Here is a 26,946-nt window from a genome sequence, read left to right as displayed (position 1 = left end):
GATGCTAAATTTTCATATACCAATGTACTGAGCAAAAAAAAAATGACACAAAGTTACACATAAAAGTTGGTAAAAGAATTTTATTATGTGGCTTAGGTAGGTCTTTGCATACTACTAACAGAAAAGCATTTTCCCACATCTTATTCAACCTAACAAATGATATATTTGTCGTTTTATCTACATGGCTGCAGTATTACACTATTGAAGAAAACCTTCCTTTCATTTGTACTTTGGTGCAATTATACAGTAGATACCTCTTCCTCCAGAAAATAAAAATATTCTTCATCTAAACTTGAAATGGAACAAAGACATTAATACCGAGTTCCTCACACCACTTGGTAAAAGATTGCAATAGAAGTCCTAATAATATGCTGCTTAACATACAAAGAAGATGAAACATCTGCCACAGTTTCAGTCAAACCTCGGGAGGAATGGTTCAGCATGTAGGTTTATCTTCCTGGGGTTTTCACATATGATAGGTGGAACTGTACCATAATAAAGAATAGTCACCTTTTGCTCAAGAGACTCAAATATTGGACTCTCGCAAGGGAAACGTCTTTTGGGACATAGTAATGTACAAATGGATAGGAGAAAAAAATTGCCTTAGGAAAAATCCACCACTGTTTGACCAAACACCTGAAATGTTTTTATCACAGCTTTCATATATTAAAAAAGTTTCCTGCGGAGATGAAGTTTATTCATGAAATAAAACCTAGTCGCTATCATCTGAACCGCGTTCTGAGCCCTGATCCGAGGCCTCGTTGTTGGATCCCTCGGGTTCGGATTCATTGCCGGAGCCTCTGCCGGAGCCTTGGCCGGACCCCTCGTTGTCAGATGCTCTCTCAGAGTAGCGGTCCGACTCGGCGCTGGGGGACACGGGCCGAGAGTCCATCTCAGAGCCCCCCGAGCGGCTCCGCCCGGACTGCAGGGATTCGTTGTCAGACTGTTCGGAGCCCGAGGGCCTGCGCTTTCTGGCCGGCTGGTCGCTGTCTGAGTCCTCATCCGAGTGCTGCCTCCGGGGCCGCCGGGGGCTGCCGGCCTCGCTGCCGGCCTCGTTCTGGTTCTCGTCGGAGTCGCTCTCCTCCGAGGAGGAGCCCATCTTCCGCCGCTGGCCCTCGTCGGAGTCGCTGTCGCTGTTGCGGGGATGTCTGGCAAAGACAAACGCTCGTTAGACCAGGGTTCTGGCCAAGGGAGCCTTGACAAACCGGGGATGCGCTTGAAAAAAGAAGGGCATTTAATGTCTTGACCAGATCGCTGTTGACACAGGTGCTCGTTTTGTGATATTCCTTTGGTGTGCTTTTTTGTAAATGTGAAAGGGTTATTAAGAAAGAGAGGATTAAAAAGTTTAAAAGAATAAGGCACTTTAGCTCTGAGACAGAACATAGACGGTGTAGGGTGACCGCACTGGTCATCCCAGGCACCCTTCATCAGAATGAAGCATTTCTCGGGCTTCCCTGGTGGCGCAGTGGTTGAGAGTCCGCCTGCCGATGCAGGGGACACGGGTTTGTGCCTGGGTCCGGGAGGATCCCACATACCGCGGAGCGGCTGGGCCCGTGAGCCATGGCCGCTGAGCCTGCGCGTCCGGAGCCTGTGCTCCGCGACGGGAGAGGCCACAACAGTGAGAGGCCCGCGTACCGCAAAAAAAAAAAAAGAATGAAGCATTTCTCAATTTCATACGCAAAATTATGAAAAGGAAGGGATACATTTATTTATCTTTATAAACCAATACACAGCGGCAGAGGTGCAACCCGGGACCTCACTAGGCTGCAGAGACTCTGGGGGATGCACTCTGCCCCGAGGCTGGCTGGGAGGGAAGCTTCCCTGTGCCACTGCCATCTGTGCTAGAAGATCGCTGAGGAGCGAAGTCGCCCTTTCTGTCCCAGGATCTGCGTCTGCTCCGGTGCCCTCCGCCACGACTAGACCTGCTCAACATAGGAAGCTGGGGCTAAATAAAAGGGTTCTGCAGCTTGTTTGTGTACTTTTGCCAGAGGTCCCCCTCTATTATCAGATGTTAAGGGCAGGGGACCTGTGCTAATGCTTGGGGGTGCAGTGGCACCCAGGGAATCTTGGCTTCTTGGAGGAAAGAACATTCCCTTCCCCACTGTCACAGCTGCTCCCCCACCAGAGCTGTGGAGAGGAGGACATGCTTCTCCTCGCGCATATTCCTTGGTTTTGGTTTCCATGACAGATATTCCAAGAAAGGAATATTAAATCCTACAGGGTCAGTCTAAGAAGGGTGAGGGAGGTGAAACATACTACTCTCCCTAGAAATGAAAACATCCCTGCAGACCGAAGAAAGGCCCTTTGTGCTTACATCTGAAAGAAGAAACCTAGACACACATCACATAACTCATTCTGTATACACACTAAGGGCCAGTGGGCCCCAGGATCTAATTCACTCCATTCCATCTGGCCAAATAAGCAAACACTTCATGAAGGTCTAACCATCATGTCTGTAATCAGTGGACCAGGGTAACACTGTGGGCAAGGGTGAAACAGTGTTTTAGGGAAAAGCAATCCAAATCTGTGTCAACCAGCATCTTCAGAGAAAAAGGGAACTGCAGATCTTTACAGATGCTTTACCCTACCAGACCAGCCCTGCACCAGGACCCTTAGCTCCTTCGACATGCTAACCTCTCACCCCTGCCTCACCTCTAACCAACCAGGACTCTCTCTTCCTTTTATTTTTTTAAAAATTCTTATTATTTTTATTTTTTATTGAAGTTCAGTTGATTAGGACTCTCTATTCTTCTTCTAAGACTTAAACAGCCTTTCTTCCACAAAAAAACACCTCAATAATTCCCCCCACTACCTCAACTCCAGATAACATGTGGTCACTGAAGAGCAATAAATGCAAAATATAAGTGATAACCCTTTTCCCACTATAATGTAGCTTTGGTTTATTTGTCATTCTCCACTGTCTCTAAAGTACAAATTCCCTGGGGGCAGGGTCGATGTCTTTATCCTCTGCATCCCCAGCACTCAGCCTGCTATCTCATAGCATGGATGTTCAAATGTCTGTTGAATGAATGAATGAAATGATGGCCATCAGAAGAACCCAGCATAGTATATATAGTATTAAGAGTCTTAGTCTAGGAATCCAAATGCAGAGCTTGAGGGGCAAGTTCAGCACAAGTAAAACAGAATATTGTTTCACCAAGTAGGCTGTGAGCTAGAGAAGTCTATGATAAGCCCTCCATAGAGCAGGCAGTGCTGAGTCATCCCTGCCTGACAAGGGAGGAAATGGTCAAGAAAGTCCCTTTCTCCCTGTGACCAAGATCAGGCTACTACTCTTAATACTTTAAGCCAGTCAATGGCAGTGTAGCAAAATGATAGAAAATTTCAGCTAATATCCACGAATGAATGAGATTTCAAAATAGGTTTCCTTCTTTAAGGGACAAACATTTAGTAGGACAAAATGACAAGACTGGAATGAGATGTGTGCTCAGGCTTCTTCCTGCTCTAAGATTCTAAGAAGCTGCAGAAATGATGCTTTGGCACAGTGACCACTCTTGGTTATCCTTCACTAGGAGAACAGAAGTGAAAAATTCCTACCCTTCATCAGCAATTTTCAGTTTATCTTCATCAGATGAATCGTCACTTGATGATATTATGGCTTTGGATTTTATTTTTCCCTTCATTGAAGGAGGCAGACGTTCTGGCTTGGGCTGAAGAAAGAAGATCAAACATAATAGATTAGTCAAGACTCTTTACGTTAGGATGTCTTGTTAAACTGGGTTTGCACTGCAGTGATACTGATACAATCAAACAGCAACCAACAAACTTCAAAAACAAGTGTCTGTGCTTGAAGACACTGCAGGGGAAGAATGTATTCTACCGTACCGCAGTCATCGATGCCTACTGGGGATGAAAACCACAGTGCCGGACACTTACAGCCTTCTTCTTCTCTGCTTTTGGTAGACGGCGCTTTTTCGGTTTGGGGCCATTTTCTGTTTCATCATCATCAGATCCTTCATCTCCCTTCGGAGGTCTAAAATAGTGAACACCAAGAGAAAGTTTGTCAAGATTCACTCATGCCTATAAAACCCAAGACTTCTGTGCCATTCAAATAGTATTAGTCATTTTGAACACCCTTCTCTACAGGTGCTGGCCTCGACCAGACTGTACACCCCTTAAGGGCAGAGACTACAACTTACTCTTGCTGCACATGGCTCGGGAGTCTGCAAAAACTGTATTTATGCCATGTCTGCTGACTAACTGAGTCACTTTTAAGCCCTCTTATTAATCTAAGATGAGCTTGAATCTTGCCCTTGGTGAGTGATAGAAGATGTGAGAAAAGACCCAGGCTCCAAACTCAACCTCCTTCCCCTCCTCTTTCTTCCCTTCCAACTACTCATCCCAGGCCTGCTAATATCCAGCCACAGCTTCAATTCCACAGGTCTGAATGAATTCCACATGCAGAGTCAGACATGGGTTGGAAAGAACAGGTCTAGTTAACACTGGAGGTTCCCGGACATGGAAGCACCAAGAGAGGAACAGACAGCTTAGGGGCACTTCCAGGTGAGAGGGGGGCAGGGCACCACTTACCCTAACAGCAGATGGCACGAGGAGGATTTAAAGGCCCTTCTTTCACATAAATTCACATTTTATACGTCCTGTAAAACCAGGAGGTGGGCCACTGCTATTTTACAGAGAGGAAACTGAGGCTCAGTGGCTTTTCTAAGATTTCAAAGATGGACAGTCAGTGTGGACACACTAACGTTTCTCATCCTAAACTGCATAGATTTTCCAATAAATATTGCAATTTTCAGTCATAAGAAAGGCAATTATTGACTGACTCGGAGCTCTCAGAAGGAAAGCTGCGGACAGCTTTCCTTGTGTGGGGACTTGTGTGGGGACTCCAAGCACGCCGGGAATTTGGTAGTGGGGCCCATTTTAGGATTAAAGTAGGAAGTGGGGGAACGAAAGGCTTCCCTGTCTGGGGGGATCAAGTGATAAAAAGGTGTTCACAGATTCTAAACCTAAGATTCAGAAGGTGAAAGGTCTTTTGCCACTTTCATGAGGTGGTTTAAAACCCAGGTGATTTAAAAGGTTATTCCATGACACTACCTTCTCCTCTTCTTCTTCTTTCTCTCGCCACCCTCCTCCTCCTCGCCTTCTTGCTCACTACCACTGCCCTTCCTTCTCTTCTTCTTTTTGGATATAGGCAGGTCATCATCGGTGTCATCGTTGACAAACTCATCAAACTCTCCTCCCTTCTTGGACCGCTGAAACCCAAACAAGACCACAGTCATTGCTTTCCTGGCGGGTGGAATGTGGGTGGAATGCTAAGGTATGAAAGAGGCCACTTCCCATCAGTCCTCTAAGTCAGAGGTCTCCGACCCCCGGGCCATGGCCTGGTACTGGTCCGTGGCCTGTTAGGAACCGGGCCGCAGAGCAGGAGGTGAGTGGCGGGCGGGTGAGCAAAGCTTCATCTGCCGCTCCCCATCGCTCCCTATTGCTCGCATTACCGCCTGAACCAACACCTCCCCACCCACCCCTCCCCACTGCCACCATCCTTGGAAACATTGTCTTCCATGAAACTGGTCCCTGGTGCCAAAAAGGTTGGGGACTGCTACTCTAAGTCACGTGGAAGAAGTGCATGGTGAGGCCCATACTTTAAAAACTTCTAATTGGGATGAATGCCTCAAATAGCAAAAATCATCAACTACAAAGTTGCTACAAGGTAAACTGTACTCTGCTAACAGTGAAATGCATTTCTAAATACTGGATACCATTTAAAGCAGTCTCTGTTGGAAAACTAACTTTTAGCAAAGGAGGAAGCCAAAGCTCAGGACTAAGTACTGAGTGAATTTAACCAATTAGCTTCGTTTCTAACTGGAGTCATATCTTACCCGTCCACCACTGCCACCTCTTTTCTTTTCTTTTGTTCCTTCAGTCTCTCCAGTAAACATAAGAATATTTTTGGTCTTCTCTACGTATTGGGCCCGCTGTTCCAAAAGTTTCTTTTGCTCTTCTTTTTCTCTGAGACGTTTCTCTTCCTATGAGGAAAAAGAGTAGGAAAAAACCTCATCAAAATGTTATGACAAAAAAAAATCATGGCTACCATCAGAAGAACTTCTTTTTTAACATACAAAGTGTATGTATGTACACCTTTAATTCTAGTATAACTGCAAACACAATACATACCTGTTCTTTGAGAAGTTTCTGCCTTAACAGTTCTTTCTCTTGTTCTTGTTTGGCCCGCAATTCCCTTTCTTCTTCGTCCTGTTTGCGTGCCCTGGCCACGTGGTACTGGGCCTGGCTCAGTAAGTCAGAGCATTGCCTAGAACATTCCAAATTTAGAGAAATATGTATGTAGCTAGTATACTTTTTATTAAAAAACTCATAGAGCATCTGTATTCCTTACACACATTTAAAAGTTTGAAGCAGGATCATTAGGTGATACCTATGGGAAGTCTTTTTTTTTTGTTTTTTAATTCTTCAGCGCTTTTCTCTTTTTTAATTTTTATTTTATCTTATTTTTTTTGGCTGCTTTGGGTCTTCGTTGCTGTGCGCAGTCTTTCTCTAGTTGTGGCGAGCGGGGGCTACTATTCGTTGCAGTGCGCGGGTTTCTCATTGCAGTGGTTTCTCTTGTTGTGGAACATGGGCTCTAGGCACGTGGGCTTCAGTAGCTGTGGCACGTGGGCTCAGTAGTTGTGGCTCACGGGCTCAGTAGTTGTGGCACATAGGCTTAGTTGCTCCGCGGCATGTGGGATCTTCCCAGACCAGGGATCGAACCTGTGTCCCCTGCACTGGCAGGCAGATCCTTAACTGCTGCACCACCAGGGAGTCTTAATTAGGAAAATTAACTTAGTTTTTCAGAAGCCAATACTGTCAACTATGTTAAGTTTGCAAATTATTAACCGTCCTCCCAAAGCACAGCTAAAAAGATTCCCAACACTATCTTTACATGTGACAGATTCAGGAATCGTGTCTTGATTCTGACTACATAGCTGACATTAGTGAAATAGAAAAGTATTTTCCCATACAACTTAAGTACTTGAACTTTGCCATATTCCCTGAAAGGACCCTTAGGAAAAAGCCTTGGTCCAGGTTGGAGTGTCCCAGAGAGGAGTGTGAAAGACTGACCTCTGGAAGGTCAGAAACCCGTTCACTACTGTGTCACTCTCCCAGTCCACACTGCTATCACTGCCTCACCCAGAGTCACCTTCCATAAATAGTACATTACCTGGCTTCTGTAGCAGCGAGGGCCAAATCAAATCTCATTTTATCCCCAACTTTACTCAAGTAACTGAAATATCTAAATAGAATGAGAAAATAAAATACTTTACTTAAAAAAAAATTAATGAAACAGACCCTTTAGATTTTTAATCTGTTCTAAAAAAAACAGTCTGAGAGGAGGCTTACATACTGACTGAAACTTAATGAATACTTAATACTTAAATGAATGTATTCAGGAAGGGCTGTTATCTCAATAGGAAAAATATATATAGAACTCACTTAAAAAAGGACTCTCATCAATATACCACTCAATATTAGTAAGTTCATGATGATAAAGTTACAGTTAACGGTATCAGTAAATTCACAACCAAAAATCAATTCCAGCAATGAATATTTACTAAACACCAAATTTACTAAATATGTCAGCATGGAGGTTAGGAGGCTTAAGCCATGAAAGCACTTACAATCTACTAGGCAAGGCAAGGAATACTTAAACAAGAATTCAAATAAGGCTGGACAAAACCTGAAGAGATGTCAGGTTTTAATATTACCATACACTGAATTACCAAATAAGTACTGTAAGCTTACATAAATTTTGAGCTGAGCTGAATAAATTTATTCAATATTTAAGAGGAAAGGTCTTAATCTCAGCTTAAGTAAAACTAATATCACATAAAAAGACACTAGTATTAACAAGTAAAACCAGCGTAAGTGGAGTCTAAAAATTTCTAATGTGTAAAATGCTGGGTCATATTATTGACAGGTCAATGAAAAATCTAGGGCAAGCTTGCAAAGCCAGCCTGCCAGTTCTAGGGGTCGGACTACATGATCCAATTCTAGCAGGATCCTGGTTACGGTTGGGTGCCACCTGGCGGAAGCTGTCTGCTTTGGCTTAAAAATCGCTGGAATGATTCTAATAGAGAATGATTCTCTTTTGAGCCATGTGGGTTTAAAGAAACAAAGCATTTCAAAGGTTGTTCCTACAAAATCTTACCTGTGTGCAAGCTCCAGTTCTTTCACAGCATTGAGTACTTCCTTCAGATTACTCTTTTCATCTTTCAGGACAGAGGTAGCTAATCTTTGCAGGACCAAGGCCACATTAAACATAAGAACTGTATCACTGGGTGCCACGTGTCTAGCCTATAAACAAAAACAAAGCAAATCTTTCATATGGTATAATGACATGAAAAGGACTTTAGTCAAATAGAGTGTTAGGTGTGTAAGCATGCGTAAAACAGGATAAAAAATACAATGCAGCATAGAATTGAGTTCTCTTTTTTACCTTCAGCAGAGTCTGTTTGCATTCCTGTAACTTGCCACACTTGAAGAGGGCCCGGGCCAAATAGAGCACAACTTCAGTGTTCTGGTGCTTATAGAACTTTCTGAGGCAGTTTTCATACTACAATAAAAGAAAAAGTTAATTAAAACACAACAAGGATTAAATGATATTGTCATTTTGTGACAAAATTTCAAGCGATTTTAAAGCTATGTGAAAAGGTGTTTTGTCTTTTGAATGGTTAATTTCAAAGACTAATTTGAGAACGATATTTTACACTCACCAGCATACATTTTTCACAACATAAAAACCTGACAAGAAAAATTACATACTAGAAATAGTTCTTCCGTTTGAAATTTCGACCAACACTGAAAGGTTAAGCAGATTGGAAGGTCTTTTTTTGTATCTTCAGCAATACTATCTAGAACAAGCTCACTGACAACTTATTAGAAGTCACACACCTGGCTCCTAAGGTGCTCTACCACCTTTCTTTAGGACTGGTGGAACCTACTGGCAACGAGAATGGTAAGTCTCACTGTTCTTGCTGTTAATTTCTTAGTAAAACCAATATAGCAATACTGGTATTAATGTTGCTGTGAACAAATCACTTTCTGACCATGGAACATATCTTGTCATAGGTTAAGTTCTTTTTTGTGGAAGAGATGGTTAGATGGTTTTTCCCTGAATATCCCTAGAAATTCATTTGCAGATCAAGAAGGCCCACCTCCAAAAACACAACCTCTGAGACTACCATATGCAATCTGGGTTCTGCAAGTCCCTGTGACCAGGACCTTTCCAATGTTCTGAATACAATAATAATACCCATCCTTTTTAGAAAAATGGTTAACCACTTCCCAGAGCCTATCTTCTTCTTTTTTTTTTTTTTTTTAAATAAATTTATTTATTTATTTATTTTTGGCTGCGTTGGGTCTCCCTTGCTGCACGTGGGCTTTCTCTAGTTGTAGCAAGAGGGGGCTACTCTTGGTTGCGGTGCGTGGGCTTCTCATTGTGGTGGCTTCTCTTGTTGCGGAGCGTGGGCTCTAGGCGTGCAGGCTTCAGTAGTTGTGGCTCGCGGGCTCTAGGGTGCAGGCTCAGTAGTTGTGGCTCACAGGCTTAGTTGCTCCGCAGCGTGTGGGATCTTCTCAGACCAGGGCTCGAACCAGTGTCCCCTGCATTGGCAGGCAGATTCTTAACCACTGCGCCACCAGGGAAGCCCAGAGCCTGTCTTCTAACTTTGGTCAGAAACCTGTTTTTTCTGACCATAATAATTCCCCCATAAGAGCATTTTTACTTTTTACTATGCAAAAGATGCTAAGTATGACTCTTTTACTTCAAGTTCAAGTAATCAACAAATATGAAAAGCATAATAAAATTCTATAGCCATGGGCTTTCCTGGTGGTGCAGTGGTTAAGAATCCACCCGCCAATGCAGGGGACACGGGTTCAAGCCCTGATCCGGGAAGATTCCACATGCCGTGGAGCAACTGAGCCCGTGCACCACAACTACTGAGCCCACATGCCACAGCTACTGAAGCCCACACGCCTAGAGTCCGTGTTCTGCAACAAGAGAAGCCACCGCAACGAGAAGCCCGTGCACTGCAATGAAGAGTAGCCCCCGCTCACCGCAACTAGAGAAAGCCTGCGCACAGCAACGAAGACCCAATGCAGCCAAAAATAAATAAATTAAAAAAAATAATTCTATAACCATGAAAACTTATCCCCATGGAGTTTCATTTTAAATGTCATTTAACCTTCCTGAAACTCAGTTCTCTCATCTGAGAAGTAAGAGGGTAAAACAAGCAAACGGATATTAAATCCCACTAACTTCTGGGTACTTACTGCTATGCGAGGCAAACTAGTGCCAAGTATGGTGCCAAGTATTTTTCATTCCGGATGCTCAAAAAATTCTATGAGATTAAGGTACAATTATTTCTGTTTTATAGATATGAAAACTGGCTCAGAGAACATGTCCTTTGTCCAAGACATGCAATTAAAGGTGGAACCAGGACTCACATCTCTGTCTGGACACCAAAGACTGGCCTTAACCATATATAATTATAAGCCTCTGAATAGACACAGTATCATAAGAGATAGCACCCAGCTCCAAGGCAGGACCAGAATGGTTAAGGAAACAAGTGCTCAACAATGAACACAAAATAAAAATATCTTGAAAAATAAGACATTACCATCTGAACGGCACTGATATATTGCTTTTGTTCCACGTAGATGTGTGCTAGGTTCAACCACACATCACTGATATCTGCCGTTGCTTCTCTTACTTGGGCAAATACATCACGAGCTTCACGGAAATATCCTTTGTGGGCCAAAACAGCTCCTAAAGTTATAAAAAGGTTCACAGAATTAGAATTTTCTAATTGTAGCCAGAAAAACAACTAGAGAGAAATTCTGATCTACAAACATCCCTCCAAAAGCATTCATTTCACAAATTATTATGGATATCCAAACTGTATAATTACCTATGCCATTAGCAGCATACAGATTCTTTGCATCATTTCTGAGTACTTGTTTGTAGATGGCCAGAGCACGATCTTGATGACGCTTTTCCTATAAAAAGATACAAACATTATAAAAAAATTCAAACAATAATCAAATAAGTATCAATTTTGTTTTAAAGAGATGAAAAAAGATTACCTTTTCTCTATCTCGGGTGGGCTGATGCAAAGTTTGGAGCCAGACGTTGCCAAGGGCCAGCATAGAATAAGTGTCACTCTGAGTAGCTGGTTGTTTTAATATCCTCTCGAATTTCTTCTGGCCTGGACCCCATTCTTGTTTTGCCAAATGAAGATTACCAATCAAAGACCAAGCATCCGGATGGTCCTAAAAACACACATATAAAAAGAAGCAAAATCTGTAATTTGGATTCAGAGAGATCAATCATCTTTCCACAACAGCTGGTTACTGGAGAGGTTTACAAGCTACATTTACAACAGTGTTTTTCAAACTGAGAGTTGAGATGGATCAGTGACTTGTAACATCAATTTAGTCTTTAGTTATCACCATAAGAAATGCAACAGAATGGAAAACAGTAAAAATGTCAATGTACTGCCTATGGAAAGAGCACAAAATGATTTGTAAAACTTTGATTTCAGTTGTCTGTATACACACATGTGTATGTACTAGGCTGTGGTGTGAAATCTATTTCTTACCGTAGGCCACGATCCAATCGTTTAGATGACTTCTATACCCTTTAGTATCTTTAACAAGTAAATGAAAAAAACAGGGGGATGCCAAGTCTAGAAATATGATAGCCATTAAAAGGAAAAATTGATTTACTGGGGAGAAATGGTGAAATAATTATTTTTCAAAGCTAAGAGTTAATATTACCAACCTGATTAATCTGAAGAGCTTCCTTAAACCAATCTGAAGCCTCATAAAAATTTCCTTTATCTCTAGCCATGGCTCCTAGGCGCAGATAGCCTGAAAATATACAAGTTTTCATGTTTAAAATATTAGCTATAAAGTAGAATCATAATTTTAAAGTCATACTTTTGAAACAATTGTTTTTCATTAATACATTAATACAATGAACAGAAAAGCCCCACAGGTGAAAATATATCAAGCATCAATATAACTAATTAATAACCTAATATATGCAAGAGCAACTCTGCCACAGTCAAGTCTTCCTGTTTGAAATCTCAGATTATCTCTTCCACTCCATTCCCCAGGCTAGCACCCTGGACCAAGTCATCATCTCAAGTTAAGTTATTTTAAAAGTTTAGCATTGTTCTGTTTCCAATTTCTCTCTGATGCACAGCACTGTGCTTGGTATATGGCACTACAGTGAAAGCACAGACTATTCTTTCTCACTATTATAAACATTGCAAAATGTTTATATGAATTCCAAGCAGGACCCATCATAAAGATAAACCCATCACCAAATATGCCAAGGAGTTGTCAAAAGCCTAATAAAGGTAGCTGACCCACTGAAGATGGCCTAGTCTATAAAATATGGTCCAACTGGTTTTCAGTTGTTTCTTTTTGTTTCTAGCATAAATTTAACTGAAGCTGCATTTTTTTTTTTTCAGGCCACAAATTTGCCTTGAAGAAAAGGGGGCATATAACCTTCAAAACTTTTTTTTTTTGGTCGCACCGCAGCTGCACTGCAGGGCTTACAGGATCTTAGTTCCCTGACCAGGGATCGAATCCAGGCTCCCTGCAGTGGAAGCATGGAGTTCTAACCACTGGACCGCAAGGGAATTTCCTAAAACTGTTTACTACTGGTTCTAAGAAAGATTTTTTTCAGGCTAAATTTTTTGCTGCTGTTGTGGACATTTTAATACACACAAAAAAAGTTTAAAATTCCTACAGTCAACATAATTAGGATGTTCCCGTAAGATGTTTTTGTATAGTTTTTCTGCTTCATGGAATTCACACATCGCCTCATACAGCCTGGCTAAATTGTATGATGTTGTAACAGAAATGGCATTGTAATAATGTTCATCATGCTCAGCTTCTGCCTTTGCACGATCCAATGATGCCAGAAAGTATTTCTAGGAGAAAGAAAAGAAAATTACATTGTTAAAAGACTTGGTTGATACATAGGAAAAAGTGTGCATTGAACTTGATAGTATAAAAGAAGGGAATATTTCTACGTTCCTACCTTTGCCTCTCCCAGATTTCCAAGCCTGAAATGGAGGGCACCCACGTTATTCAGAATCTCTGGGGGGACATCGGCCTGCACTTTCTCCTGAAGGATCCGTGTCGCTGTTCCGTAGGCTGACAGGGCACCCTGTATTTTCATGGTGGACAGAATAAAGTGTAAGTGAAAATGAGAGGAAGAAAAACACTGCATCAGGCTTACCAAAAACACAGCAGGTAGCAGATGGAAAACATGGTTAAATACCTGTATATCGGTCTGTTCTAAGATTTGTGCCAACTCAATCCAAGCTTCAACGTCATCAGGATACTGTTCTGTGACCTTCTTCAAATGGCCCTGGGATGAAAGAGATCATTAAGCTAAAGCATTCCAACTATAGGGTATGACATTGAAATGTGGTGGCTACTCTACCCTGTTTGCTAAGTCAAATGTTAGTTCAACTGCAACAAACTCAGCTAACAAAACTGTGTCCATCATATTTTTACTAGCAATAACAAGAAACGAGGAATGCGCATCTAGAGATAGCTAACAGAAAATAAAGTTTTTAGATTTTTAAAACATACCTTGGCGATATCTCGTTTTTCTTGGTCTTCTGAGGCGGCATATAGAGAGCCAAGAATTTTCATAGTTTCATAATTATTAGGATAAGCTTTCAAAACTTTCTCAAAGCACTGAGATGCATTCTCTTTGTCACCTCGATAAATGTACATTTGTCCCAAACCAAAAAAAGGCAGCACAAAAGAGGATGAGGCAAACTGTGTGGCTTGATAGTAGTACTGGAAAGCTTGGTCATAATCTTCCTAAAAAACGAAATAAAACAAGGCCAACAATATGTACAAAAGTTTTTAAATGATTTGGAAAACCATTGAAGAATTAGGTATTTAGAGAGGGTGTAAAGTTAACTTACCTGGACGTGGAATGATCTAGCCAACTGATAGCAACTTTCTGCTTGCATGGCTTCCACTTCTGTATTATGGAATGCATGGAGAGCCAAGTGCTGGACTTTACTGTAATCCTGAACAAGGAAGATCCAAAACTCAACTGAGTGAACCCAAACAACTCTACCAGTCTCAGTCATAAGGCTTCCCCAAGTTTCACTTTTAAAATTTGTTCATTGAATGAACAATAACAGCACTGTATCCAGAATTACAAATCATTTTCCTCATTCCCCTTGCTGATAAATTCAGGGAAGATGGGAACTAACAGTTGTACAGTACTTAACATTTCCCCAGTACATCTATTACCTCATTTAATCCCCACAACAATCCTTTGAGGCATTAGTCCCTATTTTTGTGATGAGAAAACCCAAGAGAGGTTAAGTCCTTTATTAACAGTAATGGAAGCAGTTACAATTTATTGAGAACTATTATATCCAAAGCCCTCTGCTAGGTATAATACTTAATATTAGTTCTAAGCTTAATCAACCTCCCTGCAAAGTGTGTCATTATTACCATTTTATTTTATTTTTTAAAATTTTTTTATTTTTTTATTTATGGCTGTGTTGGGTCTTCGTTTCTGTGCAAGGGCTTTCTCTAGTTGTGGCAAGTGGGGGCCACTCCTCATCGCGGTGTGCAGGCCTCTCACTATCGCGGCCTCTCTTGTTGCGGAGCACAGGCTCCAGACGCGCAGGCTCAGTAGTTGTGGCTCATGGGGCCAGCTGCTCCGCGGCATGTGGGATCTTCCCAGACCAGGGCTCGAACCCGTGTGTCCTGCATTGGCAGGCGGACTCTCAACCACTGTGCCACCAGGGAAGCCCCATTACCATTTTATTGATGGGAAAATAGACACTTAAAGAAGTAAAGTTTGTTATCTAAGGTGAAAAGCTAGAATCTCAATTTAGTGGGTTTTTTTTTTTTTTTTCTGACTCCAAGGCTATGTTCTATCACATGAGAGTAGCAAGTGCCAGCACTTGGACTTGTACTCAGCTCTATTTGAATGCATGGGTCATGACCTTTCTATTAGGCCTGACTTTCTTTTGGATTAATTTCCCAAGTGTCTCAAAGTCAGAGTTCATACATCAGGGGTAGAAACAACCTTCCAGTTTTAATAGGAATGTGTTTTATTCATCTGACTAGAAATCTGGTCTGAAGTAGAGTTTTTGTTTGGTCAATGACCACTTTTGACATTTTTTTTTTACATTAGAAATAATAATGGGGTTGCAGCTTTTATCAGGAACTGAGTGTTTCACATTAGATAAGTATTTAATATGCATAGTACATTTAATCCTAACTACCACCCCTCACATCCTATACAGTAGGTATTATTACTATTTTACAAGAGAGGCAATTAAAGTTTAGGGAAATTATTAGTTTATTTGCCCAAAGCCACAGAACTATATACAATGGTGATGCCAGAATTTGAACCAAGTGATTCAAACTCCACACTTTTAATTACATGACACAGCCTTTTGGCTTAATTTATATACTGTTCACTGGAATGAGTGTATGGAAATACCCTGCCTACCTTCTAGGGCTGTTGTAATGCCAAACTGAGAAAACATATGTAAACATGCTCTGTAAACCTTAAAGACATATATCCAGTGCAAGATGACCTCACGACACCTGGCACAGTGCTGATCACAGATCAGGTGTTCAGTAACACTCAAATATACTGGCTTGATTTACATATTCCACCTATGTAATCTTTAAGGTTCTGAATATACTGATTGTTCTCAGTAGAAGCAAGTCTTTATCTTCTGCAGTGGAAGGGTGACTAGCATTGAAAAGTAAAAACTGAATTATTCTCATTTGGTTCAAGGAAGCTGTCCCAACCACTGTGAGCACTGACTACTAGATATGCCCTCAAATATTTAGAATCATCCATCCTCTGTTTTTGTGCTGTTGCTGTTTTTCCAGTAAAAACCAAACTAACTTGTGTAACTGTTTTATCTTAAACAGTAACACTTCATTTACATATGAGATACATTTCCATCCTCTCCCTAAGTAGTTGCCTTTTAGTACTAGAACAGCTATAGCATAAAGCTTAATTAATAATTCATTATGAAAGGGGAGTATGCTTCTACAGCCAGAGAGAGTAAAGCATCATGGTGAATAGCTGTGTGACCTCAGGCTATGAACTCTTGCTTCCATTACATCCACAAAATGAGGAAAGTATTACCTACCTCATAGGATTATTTTGAATATCATATAAATTCATAGCATGCACTTTTAACAGTACTTGGCATTTTACAAGCATATGATGCATATGAATAGCAACAATAACAGCGACACAGCCTCTATTACTAACAAGGGTTGATGCAGTTTTGTGAACTTTTACCTAAACTGCTATGTAATTAAAGTTCTTGGTATAATTTAGTACCTGGTTTCAAAACGACTGATTAAACTCATGCTTACTAACTATATAAAAACTTTTTTAGTATTTGAGAAACCTAGAGTGCCACTGCTTCTACAGAGTTAGTGGCAACTTAAAAAAGTACATCATGATCATCATGTGAAAATAAAGCAAAAATTTCACCATATGCTACACTCTTACTAAACTACTAAGACCATTTCATAGATCTGTGCCTGTCTTCTTTCAGCTACCTAGTAACCTTCTTCTAAAAACATAGTTCAAGAGCTTTCTCATTCTTGGTGATGAAAACTCTCCTTAATCACTTCCTCTATCATTTCTTCACCACAGCAGGGCAGATACCTTTATTTTTACATTTACATTTGTTCCCATACCTGTGTTTTCTATGAAACAACTCCCTGAGTGCAGAAACCACATCTTACTGAACTCCACATCCCTATCGCAATGTTGGGTACAGTATACAGGGTCAATAATTATTAAATGAATGAATGAATGAATGAACAAACATACCCAGATACTAATTAGTATCCCCAGATACTAATACAAACTCTAACTTGAAAAAAACCTCTTGATTCAAATTTCTTTCCACGTTAAAAAGATAAAGTATCACCTGCAGTACAGAAAAACAAAAATCAGGATTTAAAATTAAACAACTTTAATAAATGATTTCTCCTACCTTTTTGAAGAAAAAGTGATTTGCCAAGTGGTTCAATACCATAGGGTTGCTAGGATCAATAGTATAGGCTCTGGAAAGAAGTTGGACACCATTTTTGATGGAATCAGCCTAAAAGAAAAACAATGATGACAGGGTTGAGTGAAATATTACTTAAATAGCACTTTTTCAAAGTTTCCTTTATAGTTGAAGAAATAAGATTATACAAATCTAAGTTCAGATAGCAAAATACAGCTCTTGTTTTAGTTAACTTTCATCAGGGATAAAAAATTTCCAACAGTGATGGTGAGAATGAAAAGTGGCATAGCCACTGTGGGAAACAGTATGAAGGTTTCTCAAAAAACTAAAAACAGAACTACCATATGACCCAGCAATTCCACTCCTGGGTATATATCTGAAAAAAACAAAAACACTAATTCGAAATGATACATGCACCCCAAAGTTCATAGCAAGATATGGAAACTGCCAAGATAATGGAAACAACCTAAGTATCCATTAACAGATGAATGGATAAAGAAGATATGGTATATATATATATATATAATGGAATACTACTCAGCCATAAAAAAGAATGAAATTTTGCCATTTGCAGCAACATGGATGGACCTGGAAGGCATTATGCTAACTGAAGTAAGTCAGAGAAAGATATATAATGTATGATATCACTTATATGTGGAATCTAAAAAATACCACAAACTAGTGAATATAACAAAAAAGAAGCAGCCTCACAGATATAGAGAACAAACTAGTGGTTACCAGTGGGGGGGAAGGGGGGAGGGGCAATATAGGGGTGGGAAAGTGGGAGGTACAAACTATTGGGTGTAAGATAGGCTCAAGGATGTACTGTACAACATGGGGAATATAGGTAAGATTTTGTAATAACTGCAAATGGAAAGTAATTTTTAAAAATTAAAGAAAAAATAATAAAAATAAATTCAAATAGTGAGGTAAACTTTTAGAATTTAGCTTTCTTAACGAACTTAACTGCAGAAACACTGCCACTGGAAAGCATTTCCTGCCCTTTGAAATTGGGTGCATGTAGTAAATATACTTGATATCACTGTCCTAAATAATTTACTGCTAAGGTAAATAATAGAAAAGACTCCAAAAGACTGCATTTTTTAACAGCTCTGTTGAGATATAATTCAATATATAATTCAATACTATTCACCTGACAAATCAGTCAGGAACTAGACAGTTTTTTCACTCACATACCTCTTTATTGTTGAGTTCTAGAACAGCCAGTCCCACCAATGCTCCCACACATTTGGAATTGAGTTCCAGGGCTCTGCTGAATGCCAGACGAGCCTTCTCCAATTTGTTAAGTTTCACAAAGCAATGGCCCATTCCTAAACGAACTTCCGCTACAAAAATAAAATCAAGTCATTCAGTCTGTCAAACTAGGGCATTTTTAGATTCAAATTTTTTTAAATGCTTAAACATTCTCTATTTATGAGTTGCAAAATCGCAGAATTAACCTCAGTATAAACTACACTATAAAATCTTCGGGTGTATCACAAACTTGGTTTCACTGGAGGTCAGAGCATACCACTCTCCCCTCACAGCCCCCAACCCTTACCCCCTCATCAGGGATACCTTTCTCACCATAGAACAGAACACCTATAATAGTGGTATTTTTCTTGTCTTCCAACGCTCCTGGCTACACTGTACCTTCATTATCTAATTTTTAAAGAGCAATTTTTAAACAGAGAACAAAAAGCTTCATTAAGGCCTTAAATATAGTGGCTGACTACATGCACATCTGCAGAGCTGTGCTTATAAATGCTTCCCAATTTCAAAGCCATGCCAAAACACAACCATGTTTCTAAGGATAACCTCTCCACTGCTCACTAGATCCTACCCCTTCTCATCTAAGGACACTACTCCTGCAACCCTGCCCTATTTTTCCCACATCATCAAATTTTCCCTCTCAACTAGATCATTCTCACCCATATACATTCTCACATCTTAAAAAAAATCCCCTCTTGATTCCATTTCCCTTTCCAGTTGTCAGTTCATTCCTACTCTTCCCTAGATAGTAAAACTCCTTGAGAGATCTACATTTGCTGCCTCCCAATTCCCTTCCTTCCCTTTTCTCTCTTGACTCCACCCCAATGAGTATCTCACCTCCACCATTCCAGTAAAACTGCTTTATCAAGGTCACTAATGATTTGTATGCTGCCAAATCCAATGATCAACTTTCATTCCCTATTTTACTTGGCCTAACAACAGAATTTGACACTGACACCCTCTCCTTCTGGAGATATTTTACATTTGACTTCAAAATTTGCTAAATGAATGAGATTTTGGAAAGAAAAATAGTATAGGGCAAAAAGATTATATTATGATCTACTATGCAGCTTTTGAATCAAATATCAATATTTTAAGTTGGATCATACACAGCCTAGACTTACAGTTTTTCTCCTACCTGGACATCCTGGGTTAGTTCGCAAGGCTTTCTTATAGTAAGCGAGAGCTCCTCTGTAATCCTTCTTGTTGAATGAAATGCAAGCTTTACCTGTAATGATTTTTAAAAATAAACATGCACTTATTAAAGAACACAAGTCTCATATGCTCTCTACTAACTCACTTAAATCAAATATATCTCTCAGTAAGATAGTAAAAATGATTTCATATCTAAACTTGTTTTCCATGAGGGTATATTAATCTATGCCTATAAATAGAATGGTACTATATTATGTTAAATGTTATAAAATAACTAAAGTAGCTTAGAGTTGTCCAAATAGATTGTTTATTGACGCTTTAGAAGTGTATAACAAATTATGCTTAACTGGTATATATCTTATTTCTCTAATTTCAACAGAAACAATGATCTATTGTAATAGTTTTATTTTTAATAAGGTAAAGCTCTCCTACTTTGTTGCCCAGCCCAGTTACTAAGGAGTCATCAACAAAGAAATACATTCTAGGCACAGCTGAAAAATATAGATTCCTAAGATGGTTGCCAAAAATGACTTACCAAGAAGGGCTGGAATATTATTTGGAGACTGGTTGAGTACGAAATGAAATTGTGCATCAGCCTGATCCATTTTGTCACCTTCAAGTAGGCAGAAGCAGGCTCTTCCCAACAAATGGTTCTGAAAAAGTAATCATCATCTTAGACTTGACTTTATCCAGGACTAACCACAATTTAACACAAATGTGTAACATGAAAATGAAAACCATATAGGAAGGAAGCGGATCATCACACAAATTCCTCTATCACTGTAATGTGTTTAAACTACCAGTAAGCAATTCTTCTTTTTTTTTTTTTTTCTTTTTGCGGTATGCGGGCCTCTCACTGTTGTGGCCTCTCCCGTTGCGGAGCACAGGCTCCGGACGCGCAGGCCCAGCGGCCATGGCTCACGGGCCCAGCCGCTCCGCGGCATGTGGGATCCTCCCAGACCGGGGCACGAACCCGCATCCCCTGCATCGGCAGGCGGACTCTCAACCACTGCGCCACCAGGGAGGCCCACCAGTAAGCAATTCTTAATTGCAAATTGAGGGACTATCCCAAAATGCAAGTTGTCTGTGCCAGGAACAATGTCAAAAAGAAAAGTTCAAACTCCTTAAAATGTGCTTGAAGCTCACCTGAGGATGTTGGAATTACCAACTCAACATGTGGATAAGAGGTAGTAATATTTAAATATTATTTATATTTATATTATATTTATAATATTAATAAATAATATAAATATAAATAAATATATAATATTTATAAAATATATTTATATGTAGTAAAAAATATTTTACTTCAACAGTACAAGGACCAAAGAAATTTCTATTTTATTAAGGAACCCTTCTTTTTGACTATTCTTATCAACTATGTTATTTTAAGAAAAACTGAAAGGAAACCTGTTGCCTATTATACACATTTTACTTTCATGTGGTATTTTTTTCCCTTTTATAAATTCAAAGATATCTGATTTAATTTACCTGATCATACATAATAATTTTATCTGCCATCGTATACAGTAGGGTTGCCTGTGTAATAAGATCTTTCTTGTTGTCCTTATTCTTCTCCTTCCGAGCCTGTTGTACATAATAGGCTGCCAATGTATCCAAGCAAGTCATCTGGTCTTTTTCATGGTCTCTATAGTCCAAATTGCCATCTATACGCGCTGCTTCCAACAACTTTACAAACTCTTCTGTTTTTCCTTGCTTGTAGTATTCCAGCTATAAGGTAAAGAATCAAACTACAGTTACTGGAGGATATGTCAATACAAAAAGTTGTACACAAATGTTTATAGCAGCTTTATGTGCAATAGCCCCAAACTGGAAACAATTAAATTGTTGAGCAAAAGCTGAATGGACAAACTGTGGTCTATCTGTATAATGGCTACTACTCGTCAGTAAAAAGGAGCTATTGCGTACATGCTACAACATGGATAAATCTCAAACTAATCTTTAGTGACAAAAAGCAGATCAGGGGTTGCCTGGGTACTGTGGAGGGGCAAGGGAGAGGTGGGAGGAAAGTTTTAGGGGTGATGGATATATTTGTTACCTTGATTGTGGTGATGATTTCACAGGTGTACATATATGCTAAAAATTCTCAAATGGTATATGTGAAATATGTGCAGTTTACTATAGATGAATGATACCTAATAAAGCTGTTTAAAAAATTATAATCACTACAAATGCTTCCATCTTCTTACCTAGCAATAGTTGATTTCAAACTAAATCAGAGCCCAAGAGAGAATGCAATAGTGAGAGGGTATAAAGAATTCCAAACAGAAAACCTGGGTTCTAGTTATAGATCCATCAAAAATTGTCTATGACTTTGGGTCTGCTGAATAACTTCCCTGGGTATCTGTTTCATTTATTAATAATAAAAGGAATAGCCACCATTTATTAACCCCTTACTGTGGGCCACAAACAATGCCAGGAGCTTCATATACATTATCTCTAATCTGTACAACCACCCTTAAAGTGAGTGCTAACAACCCCCTATTTTAGATGAGGAAATAGGCTCAGAAGGTAGATCATTTGTCTAGTTAGTAGCCGAGTTGGAATTTGAACAAAGGACTCTCTATTCCCAAAGCCTACATTCTTTCTAGTGTAACAACCTACAGCCCACAATGCTTCATGAATTAATTTTACTACAGGTTCCATGCTAACCCTCCAAGACTTCAATTTTCATGTAAGTGCTGTTAAAGGAGGCATTTGTACTAAAAAATAGTAAGTTCCCTTCTGGTTTTAAAAAATATGTGACAACCATTAATGTCTTGTTCTCAAAAGACTAGGAAAACTTAGCACTTCAAGTCAGGAGGGCACTGCTTGTCACTGAAAGTACCTCTCTGTAAATCCATACCTAAGAAACTCTTTAAGAGTTAGGCTTGAGCACTGGACATAAGCCCGATTCCAGATCTACTTCTCTGACCCTTCAAGGTCAGAGGCCTCCTGTGTATCTTTACATGAAAGGGACCTGTGACAAACTTGCTTAGGAATAATGATCAAAGTATTTACTATATTTTATTCATAATCATTTACTATAATGTTCCCACAAAAAAGAAACATCATTATGCAGCTGGTGCTGGGGAGGGTAGAGGGTGTTAGATTGTTTAAATTGTGGCACCTCGTTTTTTTCTGTTTATCTACAAACCATAAGCCAGTCTTCACTGAGTAATCACTAAATAATCAAACGCTCAATATACAGTACTCTTTAACTTAAATGAATTCTGCTTTTACCAACATATACTAATTTACCAGAGGCCAACACATCACTTACTAAACTTGCCTTTAAGACAATTAACTTCCAAATACATGGTACTATCTATCATTCACCCAAGCTGGCTATTACTGTATCTGAAAACAGAACCACGTATTTTTTCCAGTCAACATATAAAAAATATTTGTTACATGAATACTCACCGCCAAAGCAATCCATATGTGCAGTTGTGTGTGTTCCTGTTTCAGAATACTGATAACTTCATCTCCCTCCGGTAACTGATCGAAGTCAAGTTCAATGACCTAAAATACAAAATGTAGGTTTTAACTCACATTTTTCTTTTTTAAATTCACATTTCTTCTTTGACTGCTGCTTTCCTAAAGATACATCAGTATGGTTATACATAGGATTTGTGTTCACTTTCAATAGGGCTGAACAAGCATACATTAAGAAACGTTTAAGGAGCATATGACAAATACGTTATATGGTAATATTAAAGCATAGCAAACAAACCCTGCTAGTTGTCCTCAAATCACTAGAACTATAAAATGCTATGAAAGCTTTGCTTACTGAAAAAACTAAAAGGAAACCCTGCGTAACATGTAACGCAGGTAAAGTACAGATAAGCACCCCAGGGACTCATGCCACAGACTCTGAGACTCGGTCTGACAACTTTTTTTTTTTAATTTATTTTTATTTTTGGCTGCATTGGGTCTTTTGTTGCTGCACGCTGGCTTTCTCTAGCTGTGGGGAGCGGGGTCTACTCTTCATTGCGGTGTGCGTGGGCTTCTCCTTGTGGTGGCTTCTCTTGTGCCTAGAGCACAGGCTCTAGGCATGCGGGCTTCAGCAGCTGTGGCTCGCGGTCTCTAGAGCGCAGGCTCAGTAGTTGTGGCGCACGGGCTTAGTTGCTCCGTGGCGTGTGGGATCTTCCCGGACCAGGGCTTGAACCCGTGTCCCCTGCATTGGCAGACGGATTCTTAACCACTGTGCCACCAGGGAAGTCCCGGTCTGACAACTTGAGAAGCACAGTCCTAGAGGCAATGCAAAGTTGAGTGCCACCGTACACACTAATCATGGAGGCATCACTTGTGTCACACACACTCCTGAATATGGCACAAAAATAACAGTAGGAAAATGTTCTGGAATTAGATAGTGGTGATGGTTACACTACTAAAAAAACACTGGATTTTACGGTAAGTGAAACATATCTCAATATTGTACCTCAATCAAAAGTAACAGTATGAGATATCCAATAAGACAACATCAATTCTGAGGGCTTTACTCAGACAAGCCATAGGCCACCCATAAAAGAGGCGACAGGAAGGGAAATGGGGTTAATTCTATCAGCACACTGCAGCGGCTATTATCTTGGGGTCTCTATTTCGTTGATGGAGCCTTGTGTGGCAGATGTGGTGCACCATGACACTCGAGTTTCTAAGGGAGGAAGGGCGACATCCTATATATTCCCAGGGAGAGACACTTAGTTTGAGTAGCAGAGAGAACACTGTGACATCTGCGCCCACCTCTGTGATCTATGAGGTGCCTTACATTTTATCAGGCACTGTCACACACCCCTGTGCTCCTGAATTAGGAAAAGAGCAGAGTACTGTCAAATACGGACAGGCTGGTGGGGAACTTTCAAGAACTCCTTCTCGGGGTGGCTTCGAGGTTACGGGGATCTGATGTTCCCAGCCTGGGAAGGCGTTGGGGCTGGGGAAAGACGTGATCGGAGCTTCGGCCGGGTATTTGGATCTGGGGAGAGGGTGCTCTCGCTTCGGAAACGAAGTCGAGAGAAAGGGGGAGGGGGAGATCGTCCAAGTTCAAGGTCCCCACCCTCCCCCATTCTCAACACTTACCTCGTCAGTGTCCCGGAGGGGAATCTCAATGGAGCCCCGCGACATGGCGAGATCAGAAGGCGAGCGGGCGTTCGGCCCCGCCGCTCCGCAGCTGGTGCTCCTGGCTTCTGGCTCGTCTAGAGGCTAGCGGCGGCTCGGGCTCCGATCGTAACTGCTGCTCCGCGGCGCCGCTGAAGCTCTGGCTTCTCCTTCCCGTCAGCAGCTCAAACAACGAACAGCAGACGGCGACCAGCGACTTCCGGCAGCCCCGCCCCCTGCCCCGGAAACTTTCCCCGCGGGAGAGCCTGTCCGATGGTAGCTCCTCCTGTGGCTCAGGTTCTCCGACTTTAGGAGGAGCGCTCGGAGGCTTCCGTTGGCTTGCCCACCCTTCCGAGGTTCTGAGGTTACAGAACCTGAAGCCTCACTGGCGCCGGAATAAATACGCCGAGGGCGTATCCTCCCCGCCCTACGGTGGGCGGGGCGACGAATGAGGCGCGGATTCGGGGCCTGGCCACTGACTGACATGGGAATTCTGGCCAATTATAGCCATCCTTTCCTGATCCTTACTCTGCCCCCGAACCCCGGACTTGGCCCCTGCCAGGTGGCCCTGGCCAGTCTCATTTTCCAATCTGTTGTAGATTTCCATGAATAATCCAATCATTAATTCCTTAACCGCAGCTACTATTCTTTTGTCATACATGTGCTACCTTTGTGACTAGTTTAAATATGAATGTTACAATGAATTCTGTAATCATTGTGATAGTTCATGTATTTTGTGTGGGTTTTGTTTTGGGGTTTTTGTTTTTGGTTCTTTGAAGCATATGAGAATCTGCTAGATTTGGGATTTTAATAAAATTGTTGAAGAATTGGATTAAATTTGTAATCAATGTTTTGATTATAGTATTTGACTAAATGCATCTCAATTACTGTTTTCATTAAATTATAGAATGTGATTAAATTAGATTGTAATCAATGTTTTGATTGAACCAGAGAGGAATCTGATAAAATAGATTTGTAAACACTGTCAGTTTTACCAAGTGCCTCTTATATGTATCGGCTTCATCTCCACCACCTCCATTTTAGCCCAAACCAATCTCATCACTTTCCTGCAAGTCTCCTGTTTTACCAAATACTTCATCCACTCTTGGTCCCAAACTCCAATCCAGTTTCAGCATGTTACACAACTATCTTTAAAAAAATACCAGTTTGATGTTTGTGTTTCCTCCCACCTCCCTCAAAACCTTGAAGTGGAAACTTTGTTAAATTTAAGTTTTGATATGGGGAGGGGGAAGGGTAAGCTGTGACAAAGTGAGAGAGTGGCATGGAAATATATACACTACCAAAAGTAAAATAGATAGCTAGTGGGAAGCAGCCGCATAGCACAGGGAGATCAGCTCGGTGCTTTGTGACCACCTAGAGGGGTGGGATAGGGAGGGTGGGAGGGAGGGAGACGCAAGAGGGAAGAGATACGGGAACATATGTATATGTATAACGGATTCACTTTGTCATAAAGCAGAAACTAACACACCATTGTAAAGCAATTATACTCCAATAAAGATGTAAGATAAATAAATAAATAAAAACTTTAGGCACACACAAAAAAGTCCTTTCTTTTGAACAGTAACAAATAAAAATTATGTAGTCAATGTGTTTTTAAATTGTTTAAATATGTATTTACATGCTAAACTGAGGGATTTTTGGAGTTGTTTGTATAGGAAGTGGAGTTTTAAATTTTCCAAATATCTGTTCATCATAATAAAATAACTTTAAATGAGAAAAAAAAGAATACATATGTGTATTTGCATGAAACATTTCTGGAAAGAAAGAAGAAAAACTTGATACCAGTTACCTATAGGACGGAGTTGCTAACATATCACTGTGTGCTCTTTTGTGCTCTTCATATTCTTTAGCATGTGTCTGTTTTCCTCTTGTTTAAATAAATGGCCAAAAGAACACACAAAAATTTAAGTTTTGATTAGTTGTCCAATACAAACGTAATACTAACTATGTAGGTATGTAGGTAATTATAAATTTTCTGGAGTCACGTTAGATAAAAAGAAGTAGATGAAACTAGTTTTAGTAAAATATTTTGTTTTACCCGATATATCCAAAATATAACTTCAACATGTAATAAATATGAAAATTGAGATAGCTTACATTTTTTTCATATTGTCTTGGAAATCCAGTTTGTACTTTACATTTATATACTTAATTCAGTTGCTTAATTTTAATTGGAACTACTGGACCTGTACTTAGATTTCATAAAATTTGCAGCTGAAAAAAATAGATCCACATACTTGAGTTTGCCAAGCATACTCAAAAGTTTTCCAATAACTGAATCAATTATCAGGTTAAAATTAAAATTTTCAGTTAATTAAAAACA

General features: G+C 40.2%; 1 protein-coding gene across 3 annotated transcripts; it reads right to left on the bottom strand.

The window, feature by feature from the left end:
* Positions 1–72: 72 nt before the first annotated feature.
* On the bottom strand, positions 73–24,960 carry CTR9 (CTR9 homolog, Paf1/RNA polymerase II complex component). Of its 3 annotated transcripts, none has more exons than XM_082628901.1 (25): positions 24,585–24,960; positions 22,932–23,030; positions 20,997–21,236; positions 20,041–20,158; positions 19,489–19,578; positions 18,276–18,424; positions 17,064–17,171; positions 13,986–14,093; positions 13,642–13,878; positions 13,325–13,414; positions 13,082–13,210; positions 12,788–12,971; positions 11,810–11,898; positions 11,113–11,298; positions 10,938–11,025; positions 10,647–10,795; positions 8,468–8,584; positions 8,180–8,325; positions 7,193–7,264; positions 6,151–6,286; positions 5,856–6,002; positions 5,071–5,228; positions 3,895–3,991; positions 3,556–3,668; positions 73–1,148 (listed from the first exon to the last, which is right to left on the bottom strand). In XM_082628901.1, the coding sequence occupies exons 1-25, from the start codon at positions 24,627–24,629 to the stop codon at positions 713–715; spliced, it is 3,531 nt and encodes a 1,176-aa protein (XP_082485027.1). In that variant the 5' UTR covers positions 24,630–24,960; the 3' UTR covers positions 73–712. The 3 variants fall into 3 exon arrangements, with proteins under 3 accessions (XP_082485027.1, XP_082485026.1, XP_082485028.1); XM_082628902.1 differs by lacking the exon at positions 73–1,148 and adding an exon at positions 1,659–1,922; XM_082628900.1 differs by having other exon boundaries at positions 13,082–13,414.
* Positions 24,961–26,946: the final 1,986 nt, after the last annotated feature.

The sequence above is a fragment of the Mesoplodon mirus genome (assembly GCF_964341445.2).
Source record: "Mesoplodon mirus genome assembly, chromosome: 7".
Lineage (NCBI taxonomy): Eukaryota > Metazoa > Chordata > Mammalia > Artiodactyla > Ziphiidae > Mesoplodon > Mesoplodon mirus.
This window is presented reverse-complemented; position numbering and strand designations above follow the sequence as displayed.